This window comes from Magallana gigas, chromosome 4 (assembly GCF_963853765.1).
Source record: "Magallana gigas chromosome 4, xbMagGiga1.1, whole genome shotgun sequence".
NCBI classification, from domain to species: Eukaryota; Metazoa; Mollusca; class Bivalvia; order Ostreida; family Ostreidae; genus Magallana; species Magallana gigas.
In genome coordinates this window covers 38,009,611-38,026,099 of record NC_088856.1, presented here as the reverse complement: position 1 = coordinate 38,026,099, position 16,489 = coordinate 38,009,611, and the positions used below count along the sequence as shown (strand labels likewise).

Sequence of the window (16,489 nt, the reverse complement as noted above, 5' to 3'; positions counted from 1 at the left end):
ACAGAAGATATTCGTAACGAGATTGCGCCCCCATCTTTTTATTTGTTTTCTTTTTATACATTTGTTATCCGGGCGATATCTCAAAGAAATTTTGGATTAGTTACAATATTGTCTTTACAGATGATTACTAGTGGTCATAATTCTAGAAATTGTTAACAACTTTTATGTCGACATATTATTTTATTGATGTTTTTGTATCTTTACCTTCAGCTTCTCTAAATTAATAAATGCCACTTCTTTTCCTTTCAATTCCTGTGCTTCCAGTAAGCTATGGCCTTCAACTTGTATCCCAGCTTGTAAAATTGGCAGCATTCCTTCTTTTACATATTTCTCTATGTATTTTTTTAATTGTTGATGACTTTTTGGCTTGCATGTACGTTTGGCACTTTCCATTGCTTTAAAAATAGAAAATATATCTAAACAAAAGTTAAATTAAAGTATAATCCATGATGTTCATACAATCACGGTAACTATTTCACGTTGCGCATGCAGGTCACCTCATATATCTGTGCTTTATTTAATTTTGAGATCACCTGAGCTAAAAACTCAATTGAGCTTTTCTGATCATGCTTGTCCGCTCGTCTGTCTGTTTGTCGGTCTGTCTTTCTGTCTGCAAACGTTTTACAACATAATTTTTTTCTTCAAAACTACTGGGCCAATTTTAACTAAACTTTGCACAGAGCGTAAAGGGGATTCGAGTTAAATGAAATGACGGGGCCACGCCCTCTTTCAAGGAGGGATAATCAATAGCTATTGAATATTTGTTGGGTTTTTATTTTCAAAACATTTTGTCCCGAAAGCCAATCGGACAGAAAAAGCTGAAACTTATGTGGAAGTATCCCCTGGAAGTTTGAATTGAGGTATGTTCAAATCATGATGCTCGGGGGTGAAGTGGGGTCACAATGGGTGGGGGGGGGGGGGGTGAATTTTTATGTAAGAATATATAGAGGAAAATACTCTTCTCATAAACCAATTGTGAAAAAAAGATATTTGCTGTATAGCAACATTCTCAGACAGTGAATGTTCAAGTTTGTACAAGTCCTGATACCCCGTGGTACGTTGGGGCCAATTGGGGGGGGGGGGAGGGGAGGTGACAGTTTTACCTAGAAATATATATGGAGAACACAATGGGGGGGGGGGGTCGATTTTTCTGTAAGAATATACAGAGGAAGATTCTCTTCTCAAAAATAAATCGTCCAGAAAAGCCATATGTTGTAAAATAACATTCTCGGGAAGTGAATATTCAAGTTTGTACAAATCCTGATACCCCGTGGTACGTTGGGGCCAATGGGAGGGGGGGGGGGTGAAAGACATTTTTACTTAGTATTATGTACGGAGAAATCTTTAAAAATCTTCTCAAAAACCAATCGGCCAGAAAAAAAATGTACCTTGTGTGGAAGCATTATGAGAAAATGTTAAGTTTGTTCAAATCATGACTTCCAGGGGTTTGGCGGGTGCAATTAACATAAGAAATTTGTCATCCATTAATCTCAAAAACTCAAATGTAATAATATGTATTGGGTTTTTTTTCTAAGCAGGTATTTTTTGACATATTTGTGATTAACAATTATTTAAACTCTACATGGTCTCTGATCAACTTGTTGGCCTCACAAAGTGTTCATACTTTGATGTAGGGTTATATATATTCCTTTCAAAATAATATAATTATAACAAATTTATAAAATACGTTCAAATAATTGTTTCCATTAATTAAACAAGGGATCCTCTAACTCGACAGTCTCTTTTATTAAATACAACTAAATGATATCCCGCGCAAGCGTGGAAAACACTTTACTCATTAATATGATACAATGCTTGATATGTTGAACCATATTTTTTTGTTCAATTTTGTATACACTGTGCCCGATTTCTTTTTTTAATTGCTTTCTTAACCTACTTTTATTATTTGAAATTGAAATAAAATCCCAGTTCTGCATGAGGGAATATTTAGAGGAGCGGGCAGGGTTGAAAAATTTAAACCAGATCCGACCTCGTTAAACAAATAAACGTGAAGCCTTTCCTTGCCCCTATTTCGAAATATAATACATGTACTGCATAACTGAAAGTTTGAAAATTAAATTGTGATTGCCATTAAAATCGGTTTATGATAGAGCATACCTTGTTAAAAAATGAGCTTCAATGTTACACGTTTTATCTTTTGATTTACCGAGATTACTTTATTGGTGAAATGATATCACCTCTCCTGTTAAGTGATATTTTTATTTCAATTGATGATATATCATAATCCTTACGAATTAAAGAGAGAAAAATAAGCTTTAAAATTATTCTAAGAATCTTCTCTCATATCATGTTTTCAAAATAAACGTATTTTGGGATAAAATAAATGTGAATAAAGTTAACAATGAATTGATTCTATATACGACTGCATACTTTTTCTTTGTGATTATGGTGATTTAGTTTGCAATACTTTTTGGAGAGTATAATTTCCCATATCTCAACATTTTCCTTAAGTTCACGTTATCTTATTTAAAAGCAAAACACTTGAGGTTTTTTATTGCGTGTGTAGCTTTGATGCCACAATGCTCAAGGTGTCAGATTCTACTTTAATGCTTGAATATCTCTAAACAAACGCTGTTTTGACTTCTAAAGAACCTTGAAAAAAATAACACTATAGCAAGTACTACAACAACCTATGAATCTAACAATTGTATCTAATAAAATTGAAATAATAGATTAACATCTCTACAATACAAATACTTAAAAAACACATTTAGTGCCAACTTTGATTATAAAGACATCTTATTCGTACCCAAGAAGTTTTCGCATCCCAGTGTTCATATACAGTGATGAATCCACTCCAGATTTACCCAGGTTGTCCTTGAATGCCTTAATCTGCGGTGCCATTTTCTAAAATATAAAAAAAGAGAAGTAAAGAAGATTGTATTTTGAAAAATGTTTATTTTATGAATATAGAATAAACCTAAAATATCTTTGGTTCTGGATTTCGAATAAATATTTAATCAACACTACAATTCATTGATTGATTTATATTCTCAATCCCGTAAATGAGTTGTATTAAACTACGAGAAAACGTCAAGGTGAACGCGTCATAAAAGGATTTATGCTTTCATTCAGAAATATCCAAATCAGAATACTTAGTAATAATATCAATACCCCTTATTAAAATACCCGAAATATCTGTTAGGAAAAAGTTTTTTTTTTAAAACGCATAACAACTGCAGAATGATATTCTTATAATGCTACTATCTAAAATAACAACTGTAAAGACAAAGTTTTTAAAAGCATATAACAACTGCAAACTGACATTTTAAAATCTTGAGACACACGTGCTAGGGTGATTGTACTAATTTTGCATTTTCGAGAATAATTTCACAATCGTCTTGTAATAAATAATATAATATTATGAAAGCAAATGTCATCTCTCTTATGTTTAGTAGTACCTGATATCCCTTAGTTTATTATCATTTAGCTGCAGGACCCAATTTGAATAATTAAAATAGTTGGCTATTGACCTTGAACGCGACCATTCGCAGTCCTACAGGATACATATGTATTACTGTAATAATCATATCAAAATACCATAGAAATTTATTTAACCGTTATAATAGACATTTTCTTCCCCGGCTTGCTTATTTATAAAGGTAGCGAGCATTGCAGAAAAAAAATCATACATTGTAACCTGACAACTTCCCTACTTCTAATTAATATTGGCAAAACTGTGCTGGGATGTAAATCTTGCTTATTTTAGTCGATAAAATTATTAGTAATTAATAACAATCGCAAGATGAAAAACAAAATGAAATGAAAATATTGAGATCAACACAATGCTATGACATTCCCCTGCGTCCCCCTCTAAAGTCCCTGTTTCCCCTGTTCCCCCTTCCCATCCCTCTTCCCCCCAAGTTGTGCTCATCAGACCAGCCTCCTTGAGAACCACCACCACCTCCATTAAACCCACTGTTACGTGGTCCATTATTAAAGTCACTATCATCTGGTCCTTGGTTCCAATTCCTCTAGACTTGCGATTATTAGTAAATAATGTTAAACAAGTGATCAATCGACCCATTAAATCAACAAATTTAGCCCTACTTGTCGTATATCATCAAAAATGCCTGGGAGATGGTCATATTGTTTGGCCAAATGTGGAACCCCTCCCAATGCCATCCATTCTTTTCCGACTGCTGCGCTGAATTCTTCCCAATGCTCAGTTCCTTTCAAACTCAATATCTCAATACAGACCACGTGTCCAGAACCTCCATATCGTGGGTTAGCAATGCTTCCAGTTCCAAGGTAGGCATCACTGAAAAAGCAGTCAAAATCAATTATGTCTACAAACATATTAATGCGCCCAATAAACTTTTTTGGAAAAGTTGTTACAGAGAAACAAATCAATAAATACGAAATTTGTACGAGGACAGAGTTAGAGTTTTACATCTAAGGGTTTTAAAATATTTTTAAAATCCTTAACAAATGTTAAATTTGCCCCATCCCCCCTACCCCAACTTTGCTAGCCTAGCTCCGAGAATCATTTTTTTGACAAAGTCAAATCTATAGTCATACCTGTTCTAGCTAGGCAAATAGTTTTAGAAGATGTTTTTGAAAAAAACTTATCTCGGTATTGCTATGCAAACATTAACCCACCCCCCCCCCCGCCATTGTTGCCCCACCTTACCATGGATCATGATTTGAACTAACTTTACTTTAAATTACCTGAGGATGCATTTACCGAAGTTAACGCTATTGCCATTTGCTTATTGAGATGATGTATAAAGATTCTAAAGATTTGTATATCCATATTACTTTGTTAAACTTCGACCCAATTGTGGCCATACCCTAGCCCCGGAGATCACAATTTAAACACACTTGAATGTACGCTTCTTGAGGTTGGTTCTACACAAGTTATAGCTATTGATTTTTAAGAATAAGATTTAATAAAAATACAACACATTTTCAATAATTCTTAATTTTCTCCTTTTGAAAAGGGGTGTGACCGTTTAATTTTTTTTAACAAATTTAGATATCCTGTACACAATCATGCTTTCTGCAAAGTTTGGTTAAAATTTCTCTAGTGGAAGGCATGCCCTTTTGTTACGTAGTCGTAGTTATGAAAATAAGATGAATCCCATGTTATTAAAACTTTCATCAAATAATGGCAAATGCTTAATATATATTTCATATAGAGATGTATTACATTATGTACAAATTAAAATATACCTATACGTCATGAACCGCATTTCGAGCGAAACGTTCAAAGGATATTGTTTTTTCGCCTCAAATTGTTTCACTTGTTTAACCACGACTTGTATGATTTTCTTTAATCGACTATAATCACCCTCGTAATCGAACACAAACTCCATGTCATATACCTTTGCGTCGTCTAAATGGTTTCTGAAGTAAACAAAATAAAATAACAATTTCAGTTTACAAACGATCTCTCTCAACCTTATACCTTTTTTGAATAACAGGAACAGGTTTAATGATGATTTGTTATTTAAAAAGTTGATTTCATATTAAAGACATCTGTAGGTTAATTTTGTTCTGAAAATTGCTTCAAATCTGGGAAAATATGGTATGTTATGCATTAACATTTTTATGTATATTTTGCAACCCATAAACCGAATTCAAGTTATGCTATATGTGTTGGTTTACAAAAAATAGTAACCGCATGCATCTGTATTCTTGTTTAGAAAATGGATACCACCTGAAATGAATAGCATTTGGAAGTTCCTCATATATCTCTCCTCTTGGGTATAAGATATGTTTGAGGGTATGGAAGGAAACCCATTGAATGAGTGGGGCACACCAATCACCGGCTCTGATGAATGGGCTGACGGTTCGCAAAGTTTCCTGCGATATGAAGTCGTAAGCATTTTTGATTTTATAAAACCAGTGGCTTACGACTTTTTCAGTTTCTTGTGTGCGAACTTTGTTAAAAGTTCTCACCCACAGTTCATCGTTGGAAAGATCAAAAGGCAAAGAATTAAATGGGAACCAAAATATTTCAACAGCCCAATTGTTTTCGATGATTTCCTGCAGTTTGTCTTTCGAATAAAAAACGTCGTGCATACTAGGATATGAGGTTCCCGTTTTGACGATTACCTCAGGGTCCATCTGCAAAGCAAAGGGCGTAGGTTTATAGTGATGAAACAATTGCTTTAGAAAAAGGACATTTTATATGATGGATCAATGAAAGGTCTTTTTTGGAAATTCTTTATCATTATCTTGAAGATTATTTTTTTTTTAAATTTTGAATCGCCAAACGAGAACTATAAACTTAAGGCTTATATATACTAAGACTCTAATGTGACCGTGATATAGTGTTTTTCTTGTAAATGAATGTGTATTTCCTTAATTTGCCTAAAGTATTTTTTTTTCGAATTCCAATATATTTTTTTCATGATCTTGTTACTAACAGACTGTTCTTCAAATAATAAAAATATTCCATTCACCGCAAATTTTAAATGACAAATGTTTTCATATAAAATTTTATGTACTCTGCTCTGTATGACGAAACATTGCAGTTTGCTTAACAGTTAAAAAATGCTCTCAATTTACGATATCCATCTCTATACTTTCTCAATGCTGATATATATATATATATATATATATATATATATATATATATATATATATATATATATATATATATAGAGAGAGAGAGAGAGAGAGAGAGAGAGAGAGAGAGAGATCAGACCCAACCTAACAGAAAGTAAAACCTAACTAAACCCTGGGTTTACTTTCTGGGTTTACTCTGAGTTTACTTCGGGTTTACTAGAGTGGACCCAGAGTAAACCCAAAGTAAACCCAGAGTGGATACAGAGGGTAAACACCGTCAGAAGTATAAACCTGAAAGCAGACGCTAACTGTGTATTCGGAGTATACAAATGGTAAGAATTACAAGCAGTAGGAGGTAAAGATAAAATACTAGTCTGCTTCACACTTCAGTGCATACAGCTGACCTTAAACGCAATTTCAAAGTACATGTTAACCCAAAGTAAACCCAAAGTAAACCCCTAGAGGACCCGAATTTTCAAAAAGAAAACCCAGAGTAAACCCAATGTAAACCCAACAAGAGGCCCATGGGCCACATCGCTCACCTCAGGAACAATAGGTATGATAAAATCAGCTTAATGGAGTAATAATACAAACTATCTGGACAATGTACAATGATACATGTAGATCCTGTATAAATAAAATCCATTTTCCCCCTGGATATTCTTATGTTTATAATCATTAGTCCCTTTTCTAACAGGATGATTTTATAGTCATATTATATGTTGAGTATTGCAGTTCTCAAAAAGATCCTTAACAATAGTTTACATATGGGATATAAACCTACATCAAACCCTGAACCTTCTTGTGAAGCCAAAGAATTGTCCTGGGGCCAAAGTCTTAACAATCATAATGAATCATCTGGCTGATTAGTTTCTGAAAAGAAGATTTTCAAAGATTTACTCTATATATTCATATGTTAAACTTCAACCCCCCATTGTGGCCCCACCCTACCCCATGGGGTCATAATTTTCACAACTTTGAATCTACACTACCTGAGGATCCTTCCACACAAGTGTCAGCTTTCCTGGCTGATTAGTTTCTGAGAAGAAGATTTTTAAAGATGTATCTATATATTTCTATGTAAAACTTCGACCCCCCATTGTGGCCCCATCCTACCCCCGGGGGTTATGATTTTCACAACATTGAATCTACACTACCTGAGGATGCTTCCACACAACTTTCAGCTTTCCTGATATTATGGTTCATGATAAGAAGATTTTTAAAGATTTACACTATATATTCATGTGTTAAACTTCGACCCCCCATTGTGGCCCCACCCTACCCCCGGGGGTCATGATTTTCACAACTTTGAATCTACACTACCTGAGGATGCTTCCACACAAGTTTCAGCTTTCCTGGCTGATTAGTGTCCGAGAAGAAGATTTTTAAAGATTTACTCAATATATTCATGTTAAAATTCAACCCCCCATTGTGGCCCCACTCTACCCCCAGGGGTCATGATTTTCACAACTTTGAATCTACACTACCAGACGATGCTTTCACACAAGTTTCAGCTTTCCTGGCTGATTAGTTTCTGAGAAGAAGATTTTTAAAGATTTACACTTTATATTCCTTTGTTAAACTTCAACCACCCCCCCCCCCCCATTGTGGCCCCATCCTACCACATGGGGTCATAATTTTCACAACTTTGAATCTACACTACCAGACGATGCTTTCACACAAGTTTCAGCTTTCCTGGCTGATTAGTTTCTGAGAAGAAGATTTTTAAAGATTTACACTTTATATTCCTTTGTTAAACTTCAACCACCCCCCCCCCCCCATTGTGGCCCCATCCTACCACATGGGGTCATAATTTTCACAACTTTGTATCTACTCTACCTGAAGATGCTTCCACACAAGTTTCAGCTTTCCGGGCTAATTAGTTTCTGAGAAGAAGATTTTTAAAGATGTATCTATATATTCCTATGTAAAACTTCAACCCCCCATTGTGGCCCCATCCTACCCCTGGGGTCATGATTTTCAAAACATTGAATCTACACTACCTGAGGATGCTTCCACACAAGTTTCAGACACTACACTACCTGAGGATGCTTCCGATTTTTTTTTTATAAATTTCTAATTATCTCCCTTTGCAAAAGGGCGTAGTCCTTAATTTTCACAACTTTAAATCCCCTTAGGCTAAGGATGCTTTGTGCCAAGTTTGGTTAAAATTGGCCCAGTGGTTCCTGAGAAGATGTTCAAAAAATGTGAAAAGTTTACAGACAGACGGACAGACAGACAGACGGAAAGACGGACAGACAGACAGACAGACGGACGACAGACAAAATGTGATCAGAATAGCTCACTTGAGCTTTCAGCTCGGTGAGCTAAAAAGTAAACCCGGGGTTTAGTTGGGGTTTACTCTGGTGTTAGGTAGTCTGATCGGTAATATATATATATATATATATATATATATATATATATATATATATATATATATATATATATATATATATATATATATATATATATCTTAGATACGAATTAGAGTATTACGGATGCCCATGTATTTATGATCTTATCTTTTAAAAAGAATAGCATACCTGAATTGTAACGTCATAGACTACGCCAAAACAACCAAAACCAGCCGAAACTGCCCTAAAGAGTTCAACATCACCACCATCTCCATCTGCGCTGTAGGTCCGTAGTTCACCATTTGCGTCAAAAACTCTCATCCTTACCAAGTTGTCACTGACACAATGTACGTCTTTGCCCACGCCCTAAATATTTAACATACATTTAAGCATAGAATGCTTACTTTAGAACATTGTCAGTCGTATACCAATTCAGGCCGCGCAGATAAATTGAATACCGCGCATTAGTACGGTATAATAATTTATCTGCACGGCCCGGCATTTTATAATTATAGGAACGACGATATCCAACAATTAGAATTCAATAATAATACATTTTTGTCTATGCTTTAATTCTTTACACTCTTGAAACCGAACAAACACGTATTCGATAAACATACCTGTCACCATACTTTTAATAAATACATATATCGCCGCTTTAAAGCAATTATTTACGCTTTTTATCGGAAATATAAATAGTACATGTTAGAATAAGACTTGTAATAATTTTTTCGAATTTAAAACAATAGGCAAATAGGCCTAAATTTTCAACTATTTACACTCCAAGTACACCACCTGGTAGTTATAATAAAATAATTTTACATATACTGTTTATCGGTGAATTTGGTTAGCCAATAAATATTTAATTATTAATAAGTCTATTTATATTATAAAGACTTCAAAAACTGTTTTGTTTTGATAAATAAATATGTATGTGAATAACCAGGGTATCTAAATTTTTTCATTGAAATTCCTGAGCAGAATAAAATAACAAGACAAATATACACCCCCACTCCCAGCCATAACACTTGCCTTACATATAGGTGGCATAAAATATTATACAAGATGACAGCTAATGTTTTTTTTTTCGAAATATGCAGTTAGTTTTTCTTCCGTGCAAGGAGACCTTTTTTAAAAATTCTCTATACATTTACACTAAATGACCATGCTTTTTGCAACACCCTGCATTAAGAATCTCAATCCAAAACAATATATGAATGTTCTGGCCTCGCCCTAGATTCAGAACCGCTGCCTCGGGGGACATGAAATTAAATAGATGAATTTAATAGAGGACTTCCTAGTTAACATAATTATGAAGTCAAAATTTCTTACAGATGTTTGAGAGAAAAGAAGAATATTTTTAAACATTATATGCACAAACACTTTATGGCCATATTGTCCCCCCCCCTCCAAGCCCCTGATCCAGGGGCCTTGAAATTCAAAATATAGGTAGAAAACATCAGGGACATCACTTCCGTAAAAAATATATATAGGTTTAAAAAAGAATATTTTCTAAGATCTAATGCATTTTTACTATATGGCCATATTGACTCCACCCTAGATCCTGAACCCCTGACCTAGGGGGCATGGATTTTACAATTTTGGTAGAGGTCTTCATGGACATTGAAGCCATGCATTAAATTTTTTCCTCACATGTGTGGGAATAGAGTAGAATCTTTTTGAAAATTTGGCTTTTGGAAACGGAAGACCTTAATAATAATCAGAAATAAAAAAATTAAAATTCGTAATTATTAGGTATTTAATAGATGTTATGATTTTAGTTATTGAATACAATTTTGTACTGTTATATTACAGTACTATTAAAATACTTACATGGCAGCCAGTCTGGGCAACGCTTACTACTTGGACTAAATCCAAAATGACGTTAGCGTTGAGGCTAAGCTTTTGCTTTAGTTGGAATGTTTTGAGATCACCAGTAGTTACACCAGTCATAACATCCACTGTTCTCTTATCCAACTGCAATTCATTTTAATTTATTGTACATGTATACAGCAATGATTATATAGAATGCAGTTTTCAAAATTAAAGGAAAAAAATATTATGATAAGTTTTTATATAAGAGAAGAGCTTATGGCAAGATGCAGGGGAAATTACTTTAATATGATAGTGCAGAATAAAACTTGAAACATTTTCTATATTTTATTGAGATAGAATTTTTGTAAGCACCATATATGTGTAATTTTAAGGTCTGATTTTAACGTACGTCTGCTCTGATGTTTGATTTGTTTGGGTAGTCGCTCTTCATGTGTTTAGTGTTGACACAAATTTGACGGGTATCAGCGAACACAGGCGCCCAACTATGGCGAGCACCGGCACACCGGATGACAACTTTTTCTGCTGCAGCTGCCTTAATAACTTTTGACATTTCTTCTTTGGTTTTCGGAGAACAAGAAATAACACTGCTTGTCTGATTTTCCGCCCAGTTTTGAAAATGCTCCGCAAAGAATTCAGGCTTGCTTCCAACTCTATTCTGAAGCTGTTTGATTATTAGATCAAGGGATTCAGACATCTGAAATAATAGTAATGTTCATCATCCAAAAATCACATGGATATAAAGATGGGGACCTAAAATGTTCATTTATTTTATTTGTGACCCATGTCACATGCCAAATAGGAAACAATTTTTGCTAAAATTTGACAGGAAAATTGATAATTTGAAAAAATCAAACCAATATTTATAGTTTATATTATCATTTTATTATGTTTTTTTATAGTATAAAGTTAGACAAATGTAGTAATTATGAAAATAAAATTTAAGTCAAAATTTAAAAATTATTGTTTCACTGATGGCTTTGAAGGCCAGTTCACAATGAACACAACAACAGTATTACATATTTTGGAGCAAAGAAATAGTAATTAATTTTTATTTAACTTGTATGAAATATAAGCTAAATATGCCATAATATATCGATAGAAATATCAAATTAGTGTTAAAATATGTTTTCAGAACATCTTGAATCTATCATAATAAACAAACTATCCATAGAAGTTTGCTCTGCGCTGAAAATTAGGAAGCTAAAGTCATTGTACTCTTAAACTTGTGAGGTATGAAAATTGACGTTCATTTTCTTCTTGAAAACCTTCCGCCACAAAATTTAGCTCCTTCCTAAACTTTGTAAAAATGTATTTTTTTTAAAAGCAATATTGTTGTTTATTGGCATTGTTAAATATAAATATACTAATAGAATTAATATGTGATGCAGAATTTTCAGACTAGAGGTGACCCAACAAGACTACCAAAAACCTAAGGAGCAAACCTCTTTAATAGAATTAAAAAATATATATTTTTTTTCAACTGACTTTTGGAAAACATACATAGATATCACTATCATTTTTACTTTTGAACATTAGGTGCAATGTAATAATAATGTCAATCATATGGTGTATAAAAATTAAGTACCATTTTTTTTACTTATCTATTTACCCTGATAGCTTTACGAATCGGCACATCTCCAGGAAAAGGTAACTCCTTAAAATGAAGGCAAATTTTAAGTTTCTTTTTCTGAACTAAAAAAAATCTTTATAGAAAACTTAAAACATATACTCAATATAAAACACAGTTAACATCTTATAGTTCGTCAGAGAAATATGATGTAAAATGGAATCAATCGAAATTAATTTACTGATTGAACATATCATACAATGGTAATGTGACATTCAGGTTAAATGACAAAATTTATCTTTTCACTTTTTTACCTGAATGTTTTCAATATTTATTAATGCCACTTGTTTTCCTTTTAACCCGTCTGCGTCTAGCAAACTGTGACCTCTCACTTGTGTCCCAGGTTGCATAATTGGTATTATTCCATCCTGCATACATTTGTGGATGCTGTCTATTAGTTGCTGTTGATTTTCTGGTAGGTGTGTACGTTCATCCATTGCTTTTAAGACAAAAGATCGATACATAAAAATACGTTTTTAAAGATGAAGTTACCACAATAGCGTTGTATGCCTCTTTTTTCATATTTAAGAGGAATATACATGTACAATTAATTATCAATGTTGATTTTATGAATAAAATGTTTCCAATTCCTTTTAATGAAACATAATTAAAAATTTTATAAGTGCGCTTTAGCGCATGCAATGAAATTAAAATTTTATGAATAAAACTGAAGTAAGGTATAACAAAGTATTCTCCCTGGCTTCCGGTAATCCCAGCCTATTTAAAGAATAAGATCTCGCGAGATACACAGCTACTTCCCAAACCTTGCCAAGATGTTGCACTTTATTATCATCAATACAAATAAAAATGTATAAAATGACAACAATTAATAGTACTTGTACACGCGTTTAGTCAAAAGCACATTTGCAAATTACTATAATGCAAACAATACGAAATCTGTATTTATAAGACATATCCATGGATATTCATGGAACGTGCATTTAATATTGACTGTTTTAAATATATTACAGAAAAATATATGTCATTACAAAATCGTCGACAATTGTCAGATTATTACAAAGAATTCCCGGAACCATATGTTTAAACATGATATACATGTACAAGATATTTGTTTAAAAGGGAACAAAAAAACCCCCCGCATTTTATCAATTTTAAACAAAAGCTGTTCAAGGTATGCACGCGACCAAAAACAAACCGAAATCTTTGGCTGTAATAATTAAAATTGCATAAAGTATGAGTATGTCGAGTCGTATGAAAAAAGTACAAGTACATGTCACAAAGAAAATAGTCTTATTTGCAAATAGGAATGACTTTTCATTGATACTGATGGAGTACGAAAGCCTATCAGTACCATTTATAAAATGCGTAATAAAACTCAAAAGGCATTATATATAATTATGAAAAAGGCGTTGCATCGCTAATTAAAGCATTATAAAGTTTATCAAAAAGGCGTTGTAACGCCAAAAGGTCGTTGTTATTCCTTTCTTTCTGTGGGATGTGCGGCCTTTTCGTACAATTGCGAAAAAAATGTAAACATTTATTAAACTGGTTTGTTTTTGCCCCAAAACGGCTAAAACTGTTGTCTAATGAAGAAAAAGCAATAAATACGGGGTTCTACATTCTGTTTTGTAAGCAACATACGCAAAAAAGACAGGACAAGACCTTTTTGGGAGTTGATTTTAATCAACTCTCCTATGCAGTTACTCAGACAAACCGAAAATGAAACAGTGTTTGGACCTCAGCACAAATCATTGCTGCTGACAAGACTTAATTCTTGAAAATAATTGATAAATTCGATGTAATGTATGCAAAAGCATTGTTTTTTAAGGAAACTTATTTATAAATACATTGAAAATAGTCAGATTCTAAATGGTACGAACAATTTAAATATTTTTTGTAGTCGTATGTATTCCTACGCCAGAGTTCAATATAGTCTCGTTCAACTCGACGCTGGGCTGTCTCCGTAAATCCTGCAGACTAATGTTGGTGGTTTAAAACTCTGACAAAATATGGAGGAGGTTTATTGGTATCCTATCTACGGCCAATTGTTGAGAAAAAGGTTGAATTTTGAACACTAATATAGTTATTTTGCCTCAAAATAGGGTACCCTGTTTTTATCTGTCGGCGTGGGATCTACTTTAGAACAAGTAAAATTCAGTCTATACTTAGAACAAGGAAATAAACAAAAATAGATTATTGAGTCTTTTTATCAACTGTCCAAAATATCAACACATTCTTTGATTTTAAATGTTAAAAAAAGAAAGAAGTTCTATATTCAAATCAACATTAACTGCTCCTGCTTTAGTTTAGTAAATATAAAAGGAAAAGAAGACAAACTTACCGTGTTAACAAAATATTCGTTATTATTAAACTGTCCGGTATTTACGCTTTATAAACGATCCTGCTCTGAATGTGATTGGATGACAGGAACAATTTCTATTCATTAATTTCTATTCATTATTTTCTATTCATTTAAGAAAAAAATACTTCCGTCGTAATAGTATACATCGCAATTTGAAAATTGCCTTTTTTTCAAATTGAGTTAAATATGGTTACCGTATCAGATCTGCGCACTTTAACAGCTGTTTGAGATAAAAACCATGGTATACCTGAACTTTCAAATAAGATATGATTTTGAAAAAATAAATGAAAAATATACATTTAATGCTTTATATTAGTTGCTACAAATTGTTAATATCTTATTTTTATGCTAAAATGATTTTGATTTTGAAAATAGGGACTATTGTATGCAGGGTAATTTTCGCCCCATGTAGTTTTCGACCCTCTACACTTGCAAACAGTTTCGCCACGTCTTGAATTCGCCCAGACCCTTATTTTGGTAAAAGAGAGATCATTTGAGACATTTTCCAGTCTTAAATTCGCCCGCTGACAAAGAGGACGAAAGGGGCAAAAATAAAACCGGGGTGAATATTTCCCTGTTTATACAGTATGTTAAAAGCTTTCAGATTGTGCTTTGATACCAATGGTTTCAGGATATATATTTTTTGTTCCTTTAGAGCTCACATAAGAACAATCTTTTAAAATCTTCCTCTCAAACATCATCAAGCCAAGGTGGGCCGACAAGAAGTATCCTCAGGTAGCGTAGGTAGTTTGTGCAATCCATGATTCCCTGGGTTGAGGTTGAGCCACATCCGGGAATCAATTTCTTTTCTGTTTTTTAAAGTATACACACATATGCATGTGAAAAAAAGTTGTTCACAAGAACTTAAATTATCTCACATCTGTTATTACTGTGCAAACATTTAAAGCTTAAGATATGCAGACCGTTTAGATTTAAACTGTTCAAGACATGATGCATAACTAATATTGGAGTCTCTGGGGATGTAACTTTACAAAAATCAGTATAGAAATGTACACGTGTGGAGTATATTTTTCAATTGTTCTGATCTCTTTAAGAACAACAATGATATTATTTGTAATAGCATCATATGTTAAAGTATCTCAATAGAGTTTTAATTCTTATAATTACAACGTTAACACTGAGATCCAAACGGGGTTCAAAATTTAATATAAGAATATGTGAAAAAAGATCAGATATAATTTAAAACAATATAATAAGACATACTCTAATATTTATATTTGAAGATATGCTTCCTTCTAGAACCTATGGAATATCGAAAACGACCAATTCTGTGTGAACTTTTTCATGACGTCACAATGATAACCCGACGCTAATCGCTTGACCGTTGAAATATATTGTAAACGTAAAAAAAAAGTAACGTTATATTAATCGACCCTGAACAATGTGCTTTTCTCAAACGTAAATTGATAAAGTAAAAAATAAACAATGTAAAGTAATACACGGCAATGTTAAAAAATTCACCGGGATATTAACTTGGTTTGTACATGTACGTGATCAAATCGTCTGAGAAGCCCTTCGATCTTCACAGGATTTGATCAGGTGACTAATCAAGTTCATATCCCGTTGAACTTTTTTCTTGCTGTTTATCAAGATATATTTGTGTTAGACTTCATAAAACATGGTGGTTCGGATGCGTGATGTGGCACTTGGACCATTCTTTTTTATGCGAGGGTACTTTATTTAAATCAAACTTGTTAGGTCATGTGAATGGATATTATATGTGCATGTTCCGAAAGAAAGAAAAACTGTACTGAGGACCTGCCCCATGTATGAAATCGATTTGAATGACAC

At 33.3% G+C, this 16,489-nt stretch overlaps 1 protein-coding gene across 3 annotated transcripts; it reads right to left on the bottom strand.

Moving 5' to 3' along the window:
• Window positions 1-204: 204 nt before the first annotated feature.
• Window positions 205-14,742, bottom strand: LOC105321767 (L-gulonolactone oxidase). Of its 3 annotated transcripts, none has more exons than XM_034451591.2 (11): window positions 14,657-14,742; window positions 12,687-12,793; window positions 12,337-12,381; window positions 11,116-11,421; window positions 10,725-10,868; window positions 9,081-9,257; window positions 5,684-6,093; window positions 5,197-5,370; window positions 4,072-4,282; window positions 2,771-2,868; window positions 205-395 (listed from the first exon to the last, which is right to left on the bottom strand). In XM_034451591.2, exons 2-11 carry the CDS (start codon window positions 12,789-12,791, stop codon window positions 278-280), a joined length of 1,788 nt encoding a protein of 595 aa, XP_034307482.2. In that variant the 5' UTR covers window positions 12,792-12,793; window positions 14,657-14,742; the 3' UTR covers window positions 205-277. The 3 variants fall into 3 exon arrangements, with proteins under 3 accessions (XP_034307482.2, XP_034307480.2, XP_065938427.1); XM_034451589.2 differs by having other exon boundaries at window positions 12,609-12,793; window positions 14,657-14,740; XM_066082355.1 differs by lacking the exon at window positions 14,657-14,742 and adding an exon at window positions 14,196-14,328 and having other exon boundaries at window positions 12,609-12,793.
• Window positions 14,743-16,489: the final 1,747 nt, after the last annotated feature.

What these genes read in the sequence shown, in the direction of transcription:
- LOC105321767 (XM_034451589.2), bottom strand. Translation starts at nt 12,791, where the DNA reads ATGGATGAACGTACACACCTACCAGAAAATCAACAGCAACTAATAGAC. An exon ending in TCTATGACGTTACAATTCAG is followed by an intron (nt 6,094 to 9,080) that starts GTATGCTATTCT and finishes TTTGCTTTGCAG; the next exon opens with ATGGACCCTGAGGTAATCGT. An exon ending in GGGATGCGAAAACTTCTTGG is followed by an intron (nt 396 to 2,770) that starts GTACGAATAAGA and finishes CTATTTTTAAAG; the next exon opens with CAATGGAAAGTGCCAAACGT.